Source organism: Alosa alosa, chromosome 7, assembly GCF_017589495.1.
Source record: "Alosa alosa isolate M-15738 ecotype Scorff River chromosome 7, AALO_Geno_1.1, whole genome shotgun sequence".
NCBI classification, from domain to species: Eukaryota; Metazoa; Chordata; class Actinopteri; order Clupeiformes; family Clupeidae; genus Alosa; species Alosa alosa.
Window position 1 is genome coordinate 32,975,574 of NC_063195.1, and position 18,255 is coordinate 32,993,828.

Sequence of the window (18,255 nt, forward strand, 5' to 3'; positions counted from 1 at the left end):
GATTTCCTGGTTGTTAGATAAATGCAGCTGAATATAACAGAGCTCAAGGACATATCACACGTTTGACTGAAGACAAATAAGTTTGCATCTGTGTAAACACACCTTAGAAAACTGACAGTGTACTGGTAAATGCGTGCGTGTGTGTGTGTGTGTGTGTGTGGGGTTTGATGCACAGAGGCTATGGTTAATTATGCTATAAATATGCTCATTATGATGCCTCAATATGCTACAAATGCTAATGCTAGAATGTGGCCACATAGTTCTACTTATGTAGCCTTCAACATAAAACGTGAATAGGCACACATAGAAAGACCATCGATGTCGATCATTGATTGTTTTGAAAACTAATCTCATGATGTTCGTGTGTAGGGCCTGGGATGACAGATTTCGGCTAACATCATTTTACTCTCGGCACTCAAAACGGGTGCATGCTGATTTGCTAGGATTAGTCCAGAAAGGTTGTAACGATTTGTACATAAGACTTAAACAAACGCGTGTTGCTATTATGAAAACAAATCAAAGCCTGTATGAATGCTAAAGGTCTCTTTCACTTCCAGGTACTGTGCGCCGTGGTCCAGTCACAATTCAACACGAACAGCATTCAACCTCATAAATGCGCATGCGCAAATTGGTTGACCTCTCCAGTTCTGCACGCACTGCCACGTTAGTAGCGGCAGAGACAAAATACAGGCGACTGTAACAAGAAAAAAAAAGATTTAACGACGCAAAGTGTCAGCCTGTGAATCCGCCGGCTTTAGTCTGCAAATCTGCCTTCTTCTGGTACTGCCGTCAAGTGCAACCATGCTTAAGTTTTTGTTACTCTGTACCCTAGCTGTGGCAAGCAGGGCTGAAATAACTGAGGAAGAAGATGTTCTTGTATTGAAGAAAAGTAACTTCGATGAGGCTCTGAAGGCTCACCCACACATTCTGGTTGAATTTTGTGAGTATCCCGGCTGTCTGCTATGATGTTGACTTAACTCACTTGTTAATTTCTGAATGACAACAGTGTCGCTGATTAAGTTATATTTAGGTATGATTGTCTCATCATGATGATGCTTCGTCAGGTAACTTAATGCAGAACGACACTTGCATCGCGACCGTTAGCAAACTGACTGGAAAGCTAGCTTCTGTAACGTTAGCTTGTTCGTAAATGTCTCTAACGATTAATTGTAATAATAAACTATTAGTTTGATTGTCGTATAATCATTGTAATGTTATACTTCGAATAGGTAGTTGGTGTTTTAAACTAATATTACGGAGTGAGTAACAGCTTAGCAAATGTTGGCTAAGTCAAACGTCTCCGTTAACACGTTAGCAAAATGAATGACTGTTGTGTGACGTTGAAATCGTTGCCAGTAGCGTTAACATTAGTTCGGTAGCGATAGTCTAAGTTAGTTTGGCACTTAGCAAGCTATGTTGTGTTTTTTAACCCAATGAACCCGTAGCTATCAGTTAGCTGGCTAATGCTGTTAGCTCAGTTTCTCTATGGTGAACTTGAATAGATAGCGTCGCTCTAATCTTTCCAAGTTTTTACTGTTTCGTAGTGATTAATTGTAAGATTGAATTGATGGATCCCACCAAGTATTTGACGTTAACTGCGTCTTAATGCTAATCGTTAGCGCGCAATACGCAGAGCAATCAGATGGCCAATATATCATTTTTATATGGCTGGCCTGGTGTGATGCCGCAAGTAATCTAATATAATTAAATGTTTTACAGCACTTTTTGATGACCCATGGCTTACGTTAATTTGGTTTGGACTGACGTTAGGTGCTCATGGGCATGACATACCAAGCGGATGCATTGCAGATTGTTTACTCGAAGTTTAGGTGTAGGATTTTGTGGTTCTGACATGATATGGCTAGTTTCAGTTAGCTGTGTGCAAATGATAGTGAATTCTATAGATTAGAGAAGTGTATAATGTGCTAAAAGCCTGTTCAATGAGATTCCACGCTGTACAAAATGGGTATTGGATTTTATATTTCCTTGTTCTGGAAGTTGAGTTTCTGTTTCACTTGCAAAAGAATAATGTGATCTGCTAACATTATAAAGTCGTAGCAAGTGAAGTTAACAAAGTCACCCTTCAAATGCATTTTGCAGATGTTTAATTGATTCTGGGCTTCTTAGAACATCCACCCCATTTTGTAGTGCAAACAGGGGAATCCTACCACGACTTCATTGGCTGTCCTGAAGCGATCCCATAGTTTTGCACGACAACCCCCTCACCCAGTCAAACAACTCCACGATGTAGAAGTTCCAATGAATGTAGTGTAGGGGGAGGGCGAAATAGTTGTTTCCCCACAGTATTTGATAAACGGGCGGGGCAAAGAGTTGGTAGGTTGACGTGTACATAAGACAGCCGGTTTTTAGAAACTTTGCTGGTTGATTATCACGTATTCTGTTTTTCCTTTACCGGATAGATATAAAATGTAATACATGTACAAATTACATTTTATGAAGTGTTGTGAGAAAGTGTACTTCTCATTGCGAAAAGGCGGAATGCACCGTATCCATGTGGTCTTTGGACTTCAGACTGACAACAAGACACCAATAAAATACTGAGCGTCATGCTGGGATACGTAAGCGACGTGTCGAAATGCAAGAGTGGTTTCCTAGGGCTAACGTCTAAGCTCTTGGGCGGTGTCAGCTAGAATCACAATGAGGTGCATCTCTTGCATTGGTTAAAAAGGTCAACAAAGCATATGGCGGTGTAAATGATTGTGTTCAGACAGACTATTGAATGAAGATTCGACCTCTGTAGGTGTTTTTGCCTCATAATGTGTGTGATTAGTTTTGGAAATGATAAAAAAAATGATTAGATGTCTGATATTGCCACACATATGGCACAGTTTCATTCTGCAAAGTTTTGCCTCGCATGAGTAGTTCCTTGCAATAGAAAGTTGGTTTCTATTCCCTCTGAAATAATTGAAAGTGAACAAGTGAAAGTGTCTTAGTTTCAGACCATCATCTTTAAACTGTGTGGTGTGTTGTCTGCCTCAGATGCGCCATGGTGTGGCCACTGCAAGGCCCTGGCCCCAGAGTTCGCCAAAGCTGCCGGTATGCTGAAGTCGGAGGGCTCGGAGATCCGTCTGGGGAAGGTGGACGCCACCGAGGAGGCAGATCTGGCCCAGGAGTATGGCGTGCGCGGTTACCCTACCATCAAGTTCTTCAAGGGTGGCGAGAAGGAGTCTCCCAAGGAGTACAGTGGTGAGTTAAAAGGCTCTTCTGCTTCAGTTTCAACTTCTGTCACTGGCCCCCTTATCCCACTGCTGACTAGTCCAACTGGATTTGTTTAACATAAGCATACCAAGTTAATGAAAACTTTACTGGCCATGGTCATGATATCAGTAACCTTGCTTACAGACAGGAGCTGATGTGGTCTTAACAATCAAAAGAGCTAGAGGCAGACTAGTGGCTTAACATTGGTCTCAAGCTGAATTAGCTGTACCCTGGCTTTAACCAGAATCATTCATTTGAAATTAAGCTAACTATTCATTTGAAATTAAGCGCCTAAACCTTCCACATTCCTGCTGACGTGGTGTTGTGTGTTTGGAGACAAACAACTTCCACATGCTTTTAACGTGACCCCATCTGGAAGAGAGGAGGGTGAGTGGTGGTGGTGTGTGTGTGTGTCACTTTGTGAGAGTGCAGTCTGTGTGGAACGTGTGAGGCTCCTCCTTCTCCTGGGGCCAGGGGGAGAGAGATGTGCAGTTCCGCATGTTTCCTGCGGTCTGCAGGGCAGAGGACCTGGGACGGGCCTGAGCGACGGCCAGCTCCTGCTACTCTCCTCCCACTTTCTCCAAAAATGGAGCGGGGGTGGGGGGGCTGGACGGGAGCCGCACCTCAGCCAGTCAGCAGCTGCACTTACCGGAGCCCCCTGAAGCATTGCAGCACTGTTGCATCACTAAACTCCAGCTTCAGCATTTACCTGCTGCTGTCTGCCATTGTTATTACGGACAGCTGTTCGGTTTAATCCACAGTACAGCTCCGGGAACAAAAACACTGGGTGCCTTTAGGAATGTTTTGTTAACTCGTTTAATCATGTAAAATCACTAAAGCTGGAAATATCCAGTTCAAAAAACAATGCTCCAGGTTTCAGGAAACTATTTAAAATTCTTAATCTTACTTTTGAATTAGCGTATCAATTTTCATGACTGCTCTTTTTTTTTTTTTTAGAGAGAGCTCTCATGAAAATTGGATTTGTTTAACATAGTATTTTTCAGTCATGCAGAGAGATTACACAATATCCTGTCCAGAGGAATTTAACAAAAAAGATGCTTCCCCTGCCCCGCTGGAAATGGGAACAGTTCCAGCTCTCTATTTGCTTTCTAGGCGACTCTAACGGGAGGCTGAATTGCCTCTCGCCCTGTTGACCTAAAGACAGTGTTTGCTCAGTACCAGCAGGGCCGCTCGGCTCCGTTCTGCCCGGCGCGGTCACGTGTGCTCATTGTCCTCTCCTCCACAGCTGGCCGCACCGCTGATGACATCGTCAACTGGCTGAAGAAGCGCACTGGCCCCTCCGCCACCACCCTGACCGAGGTCACCCAGGCCGAGACTCTGATGGCCGACAACGAGGTCGCAGTCATCGGCTTCTTCAAGGTGAGGCGTGTGCCCGCTTTCAGCCGCTGACAGGAAGTGATTGTGCCACGTATTAAAAGATGGAACAAGAGATTATTATGATGTGTGATTCCTGCACATGTGTAAAAATCGCCAAAAGGAAGCAATTGACACGGTAGTGACCTCTGAACTCTGAACACTAACAGTTGACTCGTTCAGGAAGTTTGTAGAGAATGAGTGTGTAGTCAAATGAAACTAATGTTGCACTGTGCTGCTCTTCAGGATGTGGAGTCCGATGGTGCCAAGGCCTTCCTGAAGGCTGCAGAGGCCGTAGATGACGTTCCTTTCGGTATCACCTCTGACGCCGCCGTCTACTCCAAATACGAGATGTCCAAAGATGGAGTTGTCCTCTTTAAGAAGGTATGAAGCGGCTGACCTCACCACAACAACCCAACACTTCATTGCACAGCTTTGTGATTTGTAGGGATTTAATGTAGATTTAGTTAGTTCACAAATGTAGGCCAATGAGTCCCTAAGAGTGGCTTGAGGATATGCAGTTGGCACTTCCCTTCACCCGTGAACTTGTGAACATGCAGCTTTGTTGTGTTATGGTTGTATAAGCTACTAGATGAATAACGTATCTATTCTATCGCGTATAGCCTATAAGGTGCATCACAGAAGGCACCAGCCTATAGTGACGACGCCCCGTGTGATTCAGGCCAGGAAACACGATCCAGACAGTCGTGTCAATTGTCAGCGGTATCCAGTCATGGTTGCTAATATTGGCCTTGGCTGCACATTCTCTGAATAGCCTGTCTCAAAGTTATGACTGCTTTAGGGTATCCACTAGCTCCCATTATGTTTATAGGCCAGTGAGGGTATTTGAGCAGTCCTTCCTTCTGCTGGGTACTAGCAGGATGGCCTTTTGTTGAGGTAATATTAAAAGGATTATAACCCCCCCCAAATATCCACTTGGTCATGCTTACATTTGCAATATGTGGACCAGAGCAGTGGGCATGACCGTCATGTGGTTAGCTTGTTTAGTTGGACCAAGCCAATTTTGTAAAACCGAAGCATCTAGATTGTCGTCAGCTAGGGGTAATGAGATTAGGTGGGTCCTTAGATAACAGTTGTGTATTTTTGCATTTTGACAGTTGAACCTTTCACAGTCTGATATCTGATGCTTTGCTATCCAGAGTCTTCCAAGAAGTGGCTGGTGTATCTTACTTTGTTGCGCAGACTGTCTGTCAATTTGATATCGCGCCAATTGAGGTTGCTCATCTCATCTGGCCACTCGATTTGGGTTACGCCATTTTCTGCCGACCTATAGGCTATGCTGTTGGTATCGGGTCAGTATGCTGAATACGTACTGTCAAAAATACGGTGTTTCCGGCCGGCCTGACAGCCAGTGTTGAGGAAACCACTGAAATGTGGTGGTGCCCTCTCCCTAATTTGCATGAAGGGGTGAGGCTGATGGATCAGCCTTGAGATCAGTTTTGGATTTGAGAATTGATGTAATGCTTTAAAATGCAATTATTCTCTAATCCCATGATCATCTTGTGATCTACTGTGTACTCTACTATCTAATCTAGTCATCATTTAATTATGATAAGAACAACAATCCTACATTATGACATACTTAAATATAAACCTGCCTTTACCCCCTATAGAACATGGCATGCACGTCTCATATTAAATGGTGTCATTAGCATCTGTAGGTGGTGATTGGATATGCTTTGCCTCCATCGTTCTTGAAGCTTAACCTCTGCATTGGCCTTGCAGCCTAATGAGGCATTGATGAGATTGTTATGCCTTAACACTCAAACAGACCCCCCACCTCCCGTCCTCCCTCTCTTTGTGGCTGCCTGGCCGTTCTCTCTGTGGGCGTAATCCAACATTAATCACTGCTATTGCCTTCCCCTGACCTGTGTTTAAACAGCAGCCCCCCCAAAGCTGGTGCTTTAATTTCAATAAACAGCTGCAAGGCTTGTTTGTTATCCGCATCGCCTGGGGAAAGTTGGGAAACCCTGCTGTGTATTCTTGGTCAGTGTCTGTAACTGTTGTGGTCAGCCAGCGATGCGTCTGCCTTTCCAGGGGCCACCAGTCACTGCCCAGTGCTATTCTTAACACCCAATAAAACTTTGTTTAGACTGCCGGGTCGTGCTTGTCGCTGGGTTTTCGGTTGCCCGGGTGTGGGATTAGGGCCATGCTGGTTTGGTAAATCTATATTAAGTTCATTGAATGTTTTATAGCTTTACTGTCATAGAAGCTAATCGTGCTCAGTCATGTTTCCACTAACCCCCCACCCCTCCCCTCCAGTTCGATGAGGGCCGCAACACTTTTGATGGCGAGCTGACCAAGGATGCCCTCCTGTCATTCATCAAGGCCAACCAGCTGCCCCTGGTCATCGAGTTTACTGAGCAGGTAACCCCCTTCCTCCCTCGTCTGGGGGTACACATTAGACATTTTGTTTACTCTTTACCGTGTGTGTGTGAATAACGTATCTATCCTATCTGTGTTTTTCTGTTTTGTAGACTGCCCCTAAAATCTTCGGAGGAGAGATCAAGTCCCACATCCTGTTGTTCGTGCCCAAGGCTGCAGCAGACTTCCAAGATAAGATGGACCAGTTCAAGAAGGCAGCACAGGGCTTTAAGGGAAAAGTGGGTACCAGCCATGTCAGAGCTGTTAAAAACTTTCAAGTACAAGATTTAACCCCCCCCCCTCCAAATCACACCGCTTAATGTCTGCTCCCTGCCTTGGTTCCGTCTCCTTCTCCAGATCCTGTTCATCTACATCGACAGCGACGTTGGCGACAACCAGCGCATCCTGGAGTTCTTCGGCCTGAAGAAGGAGGAGTGCCCCGCCATCCGTCTCATCACCCTGGAGGACGAGATGACCAAGTACAAGCCCGAGACCAGCGACATCACCGCCGAGAACATCATCTCCTTCTGCACGGCCTTTGCCGACGGCAAGCTCAAGGTGAGTGGTGCCGCCGACCCCACCAAGACTCTCTCTAGCAGCATGGCTCTCGTTTGGTCCAGTGTCCAGGTCATTTTTAGCTCAGTGAAGGTCAACTGGGTGCTCAATTTGTATGTGGTTACGTAAGCCTCAAGTTTCTCAGCGCAGAAGGCCACCAAAAATGGCTATTAAGCAACTATGTATAAAGCTCGGGATTGTGTAGTAAAATCGCTATCGATTTGTGGGAATCACGGTAATGGTGGCTACTGTACCAATAGAAAGTCAATGGGGTAACAGTGTTTTCTCTTGATTTTATTTTTAGCAGTGGGGGCAGGCCATCCGCACCCCAACCCCCCCCCCCCCCTCCAAACGCCAGAACTCTATAGAGCTGTTAGCCGTAGCAGCATTTGTGCTGCCTATGCAGCAAAGCTCTAGACGTCATTTGACAGGAACTGAACGCGTCGGGCTGTCTGTGCAAATGTAGGTTGCAGTGAGCACAGACTGTGCCTTACTGTCAAAGACGGTGATTGCTGACGCCAACAGGGTGCTCGAGGACTCTTACGTCAGGGCCGCCGCACGTCCTGCACAGTCCACAAGCACGACGGGCCGGAGGTGCAGATGTGAAACTGAGACGGACTAATTGGCTTTCCTCTGTTCAGTCATGCACACAGAACCTGATCAGTGCAAGGCAGCAGGAATGCCAGGCAGCTCTGCAGGGTGCTGGTTATTGCTTTGCGGAATTCAATTCTATTTCATTAATTTGTATAGTGCCATTAACAATAGACTCTGTCTCCGAACTGAAGACCTAAACCCCTAGAGCAAGGTGAGCGTAACTAGGGGGGGAAATAAACAGCTGCTTTTAACAGGATGAAACCTTGAGCAGGACTCTGCTCCCTGAAGTCTTGGTGATGTTGATGTGTTTATAGTTTGAGTGTAATGTGGTGTGGTTTGGAACGATGACCACCTTCCACTTTGTTTCTGCAGCCCCACCTCATGAGTCAGGACATCCCTGATGACTGGGATAAGAACCCAGTGAAGACCCTGGTGGGAAAGAACTTTGAAGAGGTGGTCTTTGATCCTACCAAGAATGTCTTTATTGAGTTTTGTAAGTATTTCCTGTTGTCACCCCCCACAACACACACACACTGTAAAGCTGCATCTGTTGCTAAGCTTTTCAAGTTCAGTCCGACCCCAGGCACGACCTCTATTCAAGCAAATCTCCTTGACCAGCTGGTGGCCCGGCTCACTTTCACACATGTGAATTGCATGATTTATTTTGAGGAGGCTTTGCCTGATTACACTCTAGGGGTTGGGGTGGGGGGGTTGAGCAGCAGAGTGAGAGAGTGAGAGAGTGAGAGAGTGAGAGAGTGAGAGAGTGAGAGAGTGAGAGAGTGAGAGACTCCTGGGTGTGAAACGTGAGTCTCCCCCGCCGGCCGCCGCTGCTGCTCCTGCACCCGCTCGCTAAGCCCGTGTGGCCACGCGAAGGATGGAGGCCGTGAACAGATCAAGTCCTCAACGCTTTGTCTGCCAGTAATGAGAGATATAGCGCTGGAAAACATTTGGATAAATTTAGGCTCCAGCAGGGTTATTTTGGTAGCAGTCGCTTCCACAAATTTGCCGTCCCTCCCCCTCCCTCCCTCCCTCAGCGCGAGCCCAGCTGATGCGAGGGAGGCATTTTTTCCACGGCTTCACTTTAATGTCTCACGCTCATCCGAGTGCCGATGGAGCGACAAGGGGGTTTTTCCTGATGGGTGTGGAGCGTCCGCGGTGAATAGGGTCACTGAGCCGGGCGCACGTGCCGCCGGGTTTGCATGTCGGCTGAGATCCTGGTGCTGCCCAGGGGGTAAGGCTTGGTCTGACTGGTCAGCAAGGCCACAGCTGTCAGTCTGTAAACGAGCCTGATGCCCTCATATTTTCCCATGAGTGTTTTAATTGAAGCAAATTACCTTACTCATTCTGACCGTCACATGGGATTCTATGCTATATGCTCAAATTACTGCAATCATGGTATCGTATACTCAGCCATTCGGTCGTGTTTCCATTTGTGGTATGTCTATTGATCTTTTTATGTGAAGGAAAATGAGGCACTTTTTTCTTCGGCATACATTTAACCAAAAAAACAAGGGTCTATGTTTCTGACTCAAGATCCTATGCTTAATACATTTTCCCTAACCTAATTCTGTAAATGTATACCTGTGTTTTTGACCTGTGGTCCTCTCCCTTATACAGATGCACCCTGGTGCGGACACTGCAAACAGCTGGCACCCATCTGGGACCAGCTGGGAGAGAAGTACAAGGACGACAAGAGCATCATCGTGGCCAAGATGGACTCCACCGCCAACGAGATCGAGGCTGTCAAAGTCCACAGCTTCCCCACACTCAAGTTCTTCCCTGCTGGAGATGAGCGCAAGGTGAGGAACTCCTTTACGACCCAAGAGTAGCATTTGCATCTTAGAATAATTTCATTTCCATTTAAATGGTGTCTTCGGTAACACCCTTCTTGCAATCTTACGCCTCTACTCCGCTTTGTATTGTGAGGAGGAACAAATCACCATTTGAATAGATTTAGAGCACTTCAGATAGCTAGCCCACAAAAAGAAAAGTCTTGTAACTCCAGGTGTCATTATGCAAAGCAGTAGAACTGCACTCTTGGCATGGTTTCCTGGGTCTCCCCTGTCCACTTACAAAGTTCTTTTCTTCACCTGCTGCAGCTTTCATAGGCCAATATCGAAAGCTCCTGTTCTTCTAATAAGTGTTTGTAGATTGTGGTCCAAAATCACAAGTGTTTTGCTAGAAGTGAGTATTCCCTTAGGGGTCATTCATCTTGAACCAGGGCCTGCCACTCCAGGACACTCACAATAGGTGCTCCCATTTCACTCTTGCCAAAAGTGCCTGCATACTTTTCAAGAGAAACTCGTGACTGCTCTGAAGACAGCTGAAATGCCATGTGTTTTAAGAGCACGCATGTTGAGTGGACCCCACCCACCTCCCAAGGTCTCTTCCTTGGTGATGTGTGATGCCCACTCGGAGTGGGTTGGGGTATGAGCATATTTTGTCGATGGCTCATTGCCCAAACATGGTAAGAAATAAAACGCAATGCATCTGGCACGGGTCACGTTTGAAAGACAAGAAGGGGTTTAATACCCGACAGCTTCGACGTTGGTCCCCATCTTCTCATCGGGGTAACCAGCTCACATTCCCCTATACAATTTTACACCCTTGCAAGAGAGTTCAAGGGTTATTTTTGATGGCCAGAGCCATGTTGCCACCCCACCAACCTCCATACACACAAACAGAGGCATGCACTTCTGCCCCGCCCCCCCCACCCCCATTTACAAAAGAGCCTTTGAGGACTGATTGGACTCCTGATTTAGATGAGCTTGTTTTTGGGTTCCCTGTCAACATGTGCAGAAACCAGAGCCCATGACTCCATTAAATGACCCCCTCCCCTCCCAGCCTCCCATTGCACATAAGCACCAGAGGATATGGTTAAAGCTGCCTGTTAGGTGCCCATATTTCACCCCCCTTCTCCCCCTACCTGCTGATCAGGATGTGTGGCGGGGTTTCTCATTCTCTGCGGTCATTGCCGGCTGCAGTTGTTGACATGGTTTGCATGCTTGGGGTTAGTGTAGTTCTTAAGGTAGACCAGATAAACACAGTCGGCTCTGGGGACCGTGCTCAGAGATAATCTGTAATAACATGTTGCGAAGGGTTTGGATAGCGGTCTGCCTGCCCTTATGCTAGTTAGGCACTTTTGGGCAGGCGGAGATATGCTTTGTTTGGGTGTGTGTTTCAGTCTGCGGACTTAAATCATCATCATTTGTGCATCCGTGGCAGAGGTTTGGTTTTGAATGGTGGTAAAACGGTAGGTATTCACATTAATTATGACCACTTCTAGTGGAGTGCAGTCATATAGGTGTTGTAAGAGTTTTTGTTTTTGTTTTTTTCTCTTTCCATCAACTGTTGGTCAATTCTCTCTACACTGAAACACTGGGGACCATGAAACTTGGTGGGCATGTAGCCCCACTCGGCCCCAACTCGGCAATTATTTCGCCAATGATTACATTCACACATTACATTCTTGTGGTGTGTTGATCTCAGAGGTGCACCAACCAGGACTTGCACCCCTATGATCAGCGCTTCTGGACGTGGGCATGTGTATCTGTGTGTGTAAATGTAAAAAGTCCACACTAGATGCTGCTCCCAAACGGATTTAATGCATGCACACAGGCACAATGGCAGTACACAATAGTTTGTACACACTCATGCAGAATGCACACATACACATTGGTAGACACTCACTCACATTGTATAAATCTAGATGTAGAGCACGGACCAGTGTACTTGTGCAATTTTGTTAGACAAATATATGTTGTCTGTTTGTGTCTTTGTGAAGCACTGTCTGCACCACACAGGTCTGACACATACATGCATACACACTTGCGCATTATACGGTAGAAATCTTTAATCAGTTACTGAGTAATGTTAGCTATCGTTCCAACACCAACTCCAATTCCTGTAATTTATTGATATTTGATATTTCTATTTTTGGTGGTTCTGGTGATGTCTAAAAAAACAACGTATTGCTAATGTCACCCGTCAGCATGCCTTTCCTACCTCAGGGACCGACCTCTTCAAATCCCACGTAGCGTTAGGACCTTTTCGTTCAGATGCAAACCTGACAGCAGCCTCTGCTATAGAGACCATTTTGCTAACAGTACCCCCCGCCCCAACTCAGCATGTGACTTAGCACCAGCTAAGGAAGTCTCAGCAGTGATACTCAAAAGGCTCATTAAACAGGGGCTGTATTAAGTGACCCAAGCAGTCTGGTCACCAGGCACCTCGCTTCTGGTGTCCTTCAGAACGCACCAGCAAGGTCAACGGCTCACTCTCCGCAGCAGAAGTGCAGGTCTTGTGTAGCTACACGTTCAGCCCTCAGCCAGCATGTGAAAATAACCACATTTGGATGGCTCGCCAAGACCCTAATGCCTTAATGGCAGCCTGAACGTCTGGCAGCTGGAGGGTGTCCGTATCCTTATTTTGGGCACATGTGGTTTAGCCTGAGAGGCCAAGAGAATGTATTCCACAGAGCTGATGTTTGGAGATGTACCATTTGCAATGTTCATTAGTGGCGTTGTTTATATTCTATTAAATGTCTTTCTGTCTTCTCATCGCAGGTGATTGACTACAATGGCGAAAGGACATTGGAGGGCTTCACAAAGTTCTTGGAGAGCGGAGGAAAGGAAGGTGGTGCCCCAGCTGGAGATGATGACGAGGATGAGGGAGAAGTGAGTGACCATCTGCATAGAGCTGACCTTGACCTTTACGCCTAGCCTTTCCCTGTAGTTCACAACCTTATATTGGCTTACTCTGATTTGATCCGACATTCACTTCATTTTAAGATGTATCAAAGGTAGCAAGCGATTGGGGCAAACATTGTTACATCATCCACACCATTGGCTCTTTTTCATTAAGGACCGGGGTTGGCCCGAGGCTTTTCCCCCCCGTCTTAAAAAATTGTGCGTGGCCTCAGTATTCTCTTTCCATAAGGAGCTGTAACATCGGGGACATAAGCTAACAATGCTAGAAACTTCTTTGACTTTACAGTTTCAAAGACTACTTCCTTGTGTAGTGATTTTTAAAGTAAGTGGAGGATAGCCAGCTTGTATCTGAAGTGCTGGTGAAGTTCTATTTGCACCTCGGTCAGCTTGGACTCTTGGGATGGTGCCATTTAAGGGAATTCTTGGCTCGGTGTAGCCTCCTGTCGGTGTAGGGTGCAGACTGTTACCCAAGTATCAGGTCGGCACTGGCATAGGTGGTGGTATGTTAGTGGGAAAAATGCCTTGGCAGTGTAGACGCCCCCATTCCTAGGACCAGATTTGACTGGTTTGTAGTTGGCAGCAGGTCCTGTATTAATGCATTGAGGGCATGAGCCTATTGAAATATCCCCCATATGACCCATGATGTTTTGACATCCAAGTTGGCTCCATGTTGAGACCTTTTTAACGCCTGGCCCCCAACACCTGACCCCTGGATGTATTGGTTGCACTGCAGCCTCAATAATGCAATAATGATAAAGCACAAATAACATTTGTGTTAAAGCTGGCCATCTGTTTGAAGAAATTAGACTTTGTACTTAAATTGTAAGTTTTTTTCGCAAGTTTCCAAAATCAAGTAGACTTATTGGAAATGGTAATTCTGTTGTGATCTCTTGAGCATTTTGACCATCTTGTTTTAAAGGTGTCGGTAAATTGAGTCTTACTTAAATCAGCCGTAGGTTTTATGACCTCAACTTGGGTCCCGGTGTCAGCTGAACATGTTTACTGGCCAAAGCATTTCTCGATGTGAGGTTTTAAACCTAGCCAGGTTAGTTCAAGCAGACCTAGTGGGACATTTTTCGTATATTAAAAGATGATCTGACTCCAGGACCCTTGCTGAAGTTGTTTAACGACGCATATATTTTACAAATAGACTATGTTTACATCCAAGAAGGTCAAAATGCTTTTAGGGGAAATCTTCTTGCTTTTCACAACAGCATGCATAGGTTTTCATGGTTACAGATGCGTGAAAATCTACTCAGACACAAAAGTAAAGGGGTAACCTGGGCTGAAGACATGGCTCTCAATACTCTGTGCTCTTCTTGGAAAGCTAATTCCGGAACTAGATATCACTGGCTAATGGCCAGGGCAGCTGTCTGTCAGGGGTGTTTATCCTTATTTTTGTGGGCTTCCACTACAGCCTTGTCTCACATGCAACTCTGTCAACAGAAGTTTATCCTCTGGTAAAGAAGGCCTTTACAACCTGAGTGGCTATGATATGGCCCCTTTAATCAACAACTAATTATGATTTCTAATAATAATGCAACAACATATTTATATAACACTTTTCAAGCACGGACCACAAAGTGCTTTACAGACAGAGAAACCAAACAATAGTAGTAATGATGTAATTAATAAATAAATAAATAAATAGCAAACTACCAAACACAAACTTAACTCCAATATAACAAACAAAAAGATGATAAATTAGCAGACATAAGTGGAATCAGTCACCTAATGAATGAAGGCAATTGTATAGAAATGGGTCTTTAGACTAAATTTTAAAAGCAGCCACTGGTGGTGCAGATTTAATGTTATAACGGAGGCTGTTCCGCAGCTTGGGTGCTCTAACTGCAAACGATCGGTCACCCCTAGATGACCGTTTACTTTCTGGAACAACTAAAAGTCCCAGGCTGGAGGATCTGAGGGGCCGAGCCGGACAGTAGGGGGTTAATAAATATTTTAAATTGTCAGGTGCCAAACCCGCTTTATAGGTTATTAGAAGGATTTTAAAATCAATCTTAGAACTCAGTGGCAACTAGTGTAGATTGGCCAAAACTGGGGTGATTTTGTTCCCTAAATTTAGATTTTGTCAAAATTCTTGCTGCTGAGTTCTGAACAGTCAGTAAACGAGAGATGGATCGGTAGGTGGAAAAGGCATTCCAATAATCAAGTCTAGCTGAAACAAAGGCATGTGTAATTCTCTCGGTGTCCTGTAAAGATGGCACTGACCTGATCTGATTTCTTGACGTAAAATTATAAGTTAGTCACCAGCCATTTATATTTTTCTGAATGCATGAAAATGTATGCATATAGATAAACGTTTTAACAATACGATGGACAATATACCATTTATATACCGACTTAATATCTGGTTCTACATTTGGATAGTCAGGTTTTTAAAAGGCTTTGAATGGCTGTCAGCATTGGCATTTACCTGCATAAGAAAATTAACTCCATGTGGAGTCCCTCAAAGTTCAGTTCTTGGTGCTCTTTGATTCAATAACATAGCAACTTATCGCTTTTTTTCCCCTCCCCCCAAACAGGATATGGAAGACATCAGTGACATCGAGGATGATGAGGACGCAGATGGACACGATGAGTTATAAGAGAGAGAGCAACATGGAAGAAGCAGAAACAACCCCCCCGCAACAACACCCACCACCACCACCACCCTCAACCTCCCTGTTCTTTGAACACTAATGCACAACTGCTCTCCAGCGGCCAAGCATTGCAGGAACCACCACAAAGCTCGTGTAGCTGCCACTTTGCCTCCTCCACCCGCGTATGGGCCCAGAAAGACTGCGTATATTCTCCAGCAGGCACTCAATCAGATGGCGCCAAGGCGTTTCCACGGAGCCCACTTAGTGTTCTGTTTATTTTTGAATTCTTGTGATCATCAGTTTTGGCATTATTATATGAAAATGAATTTTGAATTTGTTTGTGAAGCCCCCTTTTAAAGTAAAGAAAAAACTAAATCGAATTCAGCCCACACATCCATAGGCTACACGTGCTAATGCTGTGATATGTGAGCCAGTTGCCGTAAATTATCTCTTGACTCGAAGAGGAAGCCAGTAATATATATATATATATTTTTTTTTTTTTTTTTTTGTTTTGTTTTTTCTAAATTCAGTTTGGGGAAGAATATGGTGTGTGGATGGACTGATCTCAGGGCTTTGGGGCCACATATAAATATACGTATATAAACATACTGTAAAAGGCTAATTACAAGAATGCATTCTATGTTACGAGCCATCACAATTAACACGCTGGTGTAGCTGAGACCAATTGTGGGTTCTTCTATTGTCTTTGAGCATATCTTTTTTAGGTCTCCCGTGCATATTCCACCCCTCCTCCCCGGCCCCCCTCACTTGGCTACTGAACCTTTTTAATAAGAAATCTTGGAGAGATCATTTTATTTAATGTTTATGTTAATCTGTTCCATGTAATCCAAATACTCGTCGCCCCAGCAGCAGCAGCACTCTGTGTCCCTGTGGCTGTGTCAGGCGTCTGTCTCTCCTTTAGCAGACTTGGGATCAGTGGGAAGGGTCACGCGACTGTCATGTTCCATGTTCTGTTGCACTGAATTCACACCATCTTGAGATTTCCACAGCAGTTACTGAAATGGCTGAAGCTAAACATTAGTTTTTTTTTAAAATCGGTGTAGTCAGGGGGAATGTGCAGCAGTCCAGACCCACCCACCCCCACAACCGCCTGCTTTTAGCTCCCCCATTCCTCCGTCATGTACTCCAGTGGTGGCACCCTCCCCTGAGGAGCGTCCCGGGTGGTTGTGCTGTGTGTGTGTGTGTGTGTGTGTGTGTGTGTGTGTGTGTGTGTGTGGTCATGATTACAGGGAGGGGCAGAGTGTGTGTGTGTGTGTGTGTGTGTGCTTGTGTGTAAATGTGAGTTATTCTGCTTTATTTCCCTCGCGTCCAAGGGCAGGGGTTGTGAATGTAAAGGGTTATTTTTTTATGCGTGTTCATTTTTTTTTTTTCCTAAGGGTTTGTTTTTTGAGGGAGGGAGGGAGGGAGGCTTGATCTGAAGGGTGGGTCTATGGTGAAGGATCATGGGATTGGATCGATGAGCAGTTAAGAAGAAACAAAAGCATTCCATCACATTCAAATCGACATGGAGAAGTAAACTGGTGGCCAAATAAAATAAAATAAAATTTAAAAAAAAAATGGTGAAAAACACTTGTCTCTTTTTGTGAAACTTTGCAGCACACCACATTAGTAATTCAATAACCCGTATAATAAACATAGACTGGCACATGAAACCCATGAAGTACTGTCTAGTTTCTAAAGGCATTTTCAGACTATTTTGGTAAAACTTACAATGGTAGACATGAGATCTCATTGTGTGTCTCTGAGTGGTCATCTTTTGGTTGTTGTTCTATGTACAATTAATGGCCTTACACCGAACAACTTTGACAAGATTTGGGAAAGATTCTTGAAAGAAGTCTTTTCAGTAATGCTTGAATTGGGGGGGGGGCATTAGAGATCACAATCTTTCAAGAATCTTTCCCAAATCTTGTCGAAGTTGTTTGGTATAAGAAGTCCATTAGCTGAACCTGAGTGATTCTCAGTGGCACGTTCTACAAAATGTCCTCAGCATGGCCACAGATGAGGGCAGCTGCGTTGAGGGGTAGTCTATGTTGTCTGTTTCCTAAAATGTCATCCTAAGAAGATATCACTGATCTACCACCAGCTGAAAGAATGACATGACATCTGGCCAGTGCATGCGTGTCCAAAAGCATCACGTCACATGTAGCCCAAAATATAATAAGCGAACAGAAACGCATGTGTGGAATGAGCACATGTATTGGTATTAAATACATAAGGTCTGTTGAAACATTCAGACGCCTATTGGCACTATGCTGCTTCTTTACACTACAGTATCCAGTGCTTATTCCTGTGGGTTAACCTTTCAACACCACATACAACTAACACAACCAGCCTCAATATTTCTAAACACAACAAATTCCTGTATAGATTTGAATTATTTTTAAAAATGTAATTATTTATTTATTTTAAACAAAATCACTAATATGTATAAAAAGCAAATAAGACAAGACTTTAAAAACACCTTATTGGTGAAAAAACATCAATACATTTTAAGAAATAATCCCTTATCGTTTGGTTTAATATATCCAACAGTATATTGTATTGTATAACAGTATACAACAAATTACTTCAGTCGTGTTGAGTAGAGTAGAATCTTCTAGAAGGTCAAAACACTTTAACTGACAGTCTGATTCAGTTCACCATATGAATAATTTTCTGCTCCTAGTCGTCATGGTCCAGCAATCCCACCAGTTTATTGATTTGGTTACCGTTCCTCACAAACAGATGTTTGGATGACTGTTTACCCCAAGGCTATTTTCTGCAAGACATCACACCTAACCTACCCGTGGCCCTGCGGA

The 18,255-nt window shown here is 44.7% G+C and overlaps 1 protein-coding gene across 1 annotated transcript; it reads left to right on the forward strand.

Annotated features, from left to right (window-relative positions):
* The first annotated feature begins 625 nt into the window (after positions 1 to 625).
* Positions 626 to 17,024, forward strand: p4hb (prolyl 4-hydroxylase, beta polypeptide). The gene is made up of 11 exons (XM_048247437.1): positions 626 to 940; positions 3,001 to 3,207; positions 4,466 to 4,599; positions 4,840 to 4,977; positions 6,877 to 6,981; positions 7,092 to 7,217; positions 7,336 to 7,536; positions 8,500 to 8,620; positions 9,745 to 9,926; positions 12,693 to 12,803; positions 15,380 to 17,024. The coding sequence occupies exons 1-11, from the start codon at positions 802 to 804 to the stop codon at positions 15,440 to 15,442; spliced, it is 1,527 nt and encodes a 508-aa protein (XP_048103394.1). The 5' UTR covers positions 626 to 801; the 3' UTR covers positions 15,443 to 17,024.
* The last annotated feature ends 1,231 nt before the right edge of the window (positions 17,025 to 18,255 follow it).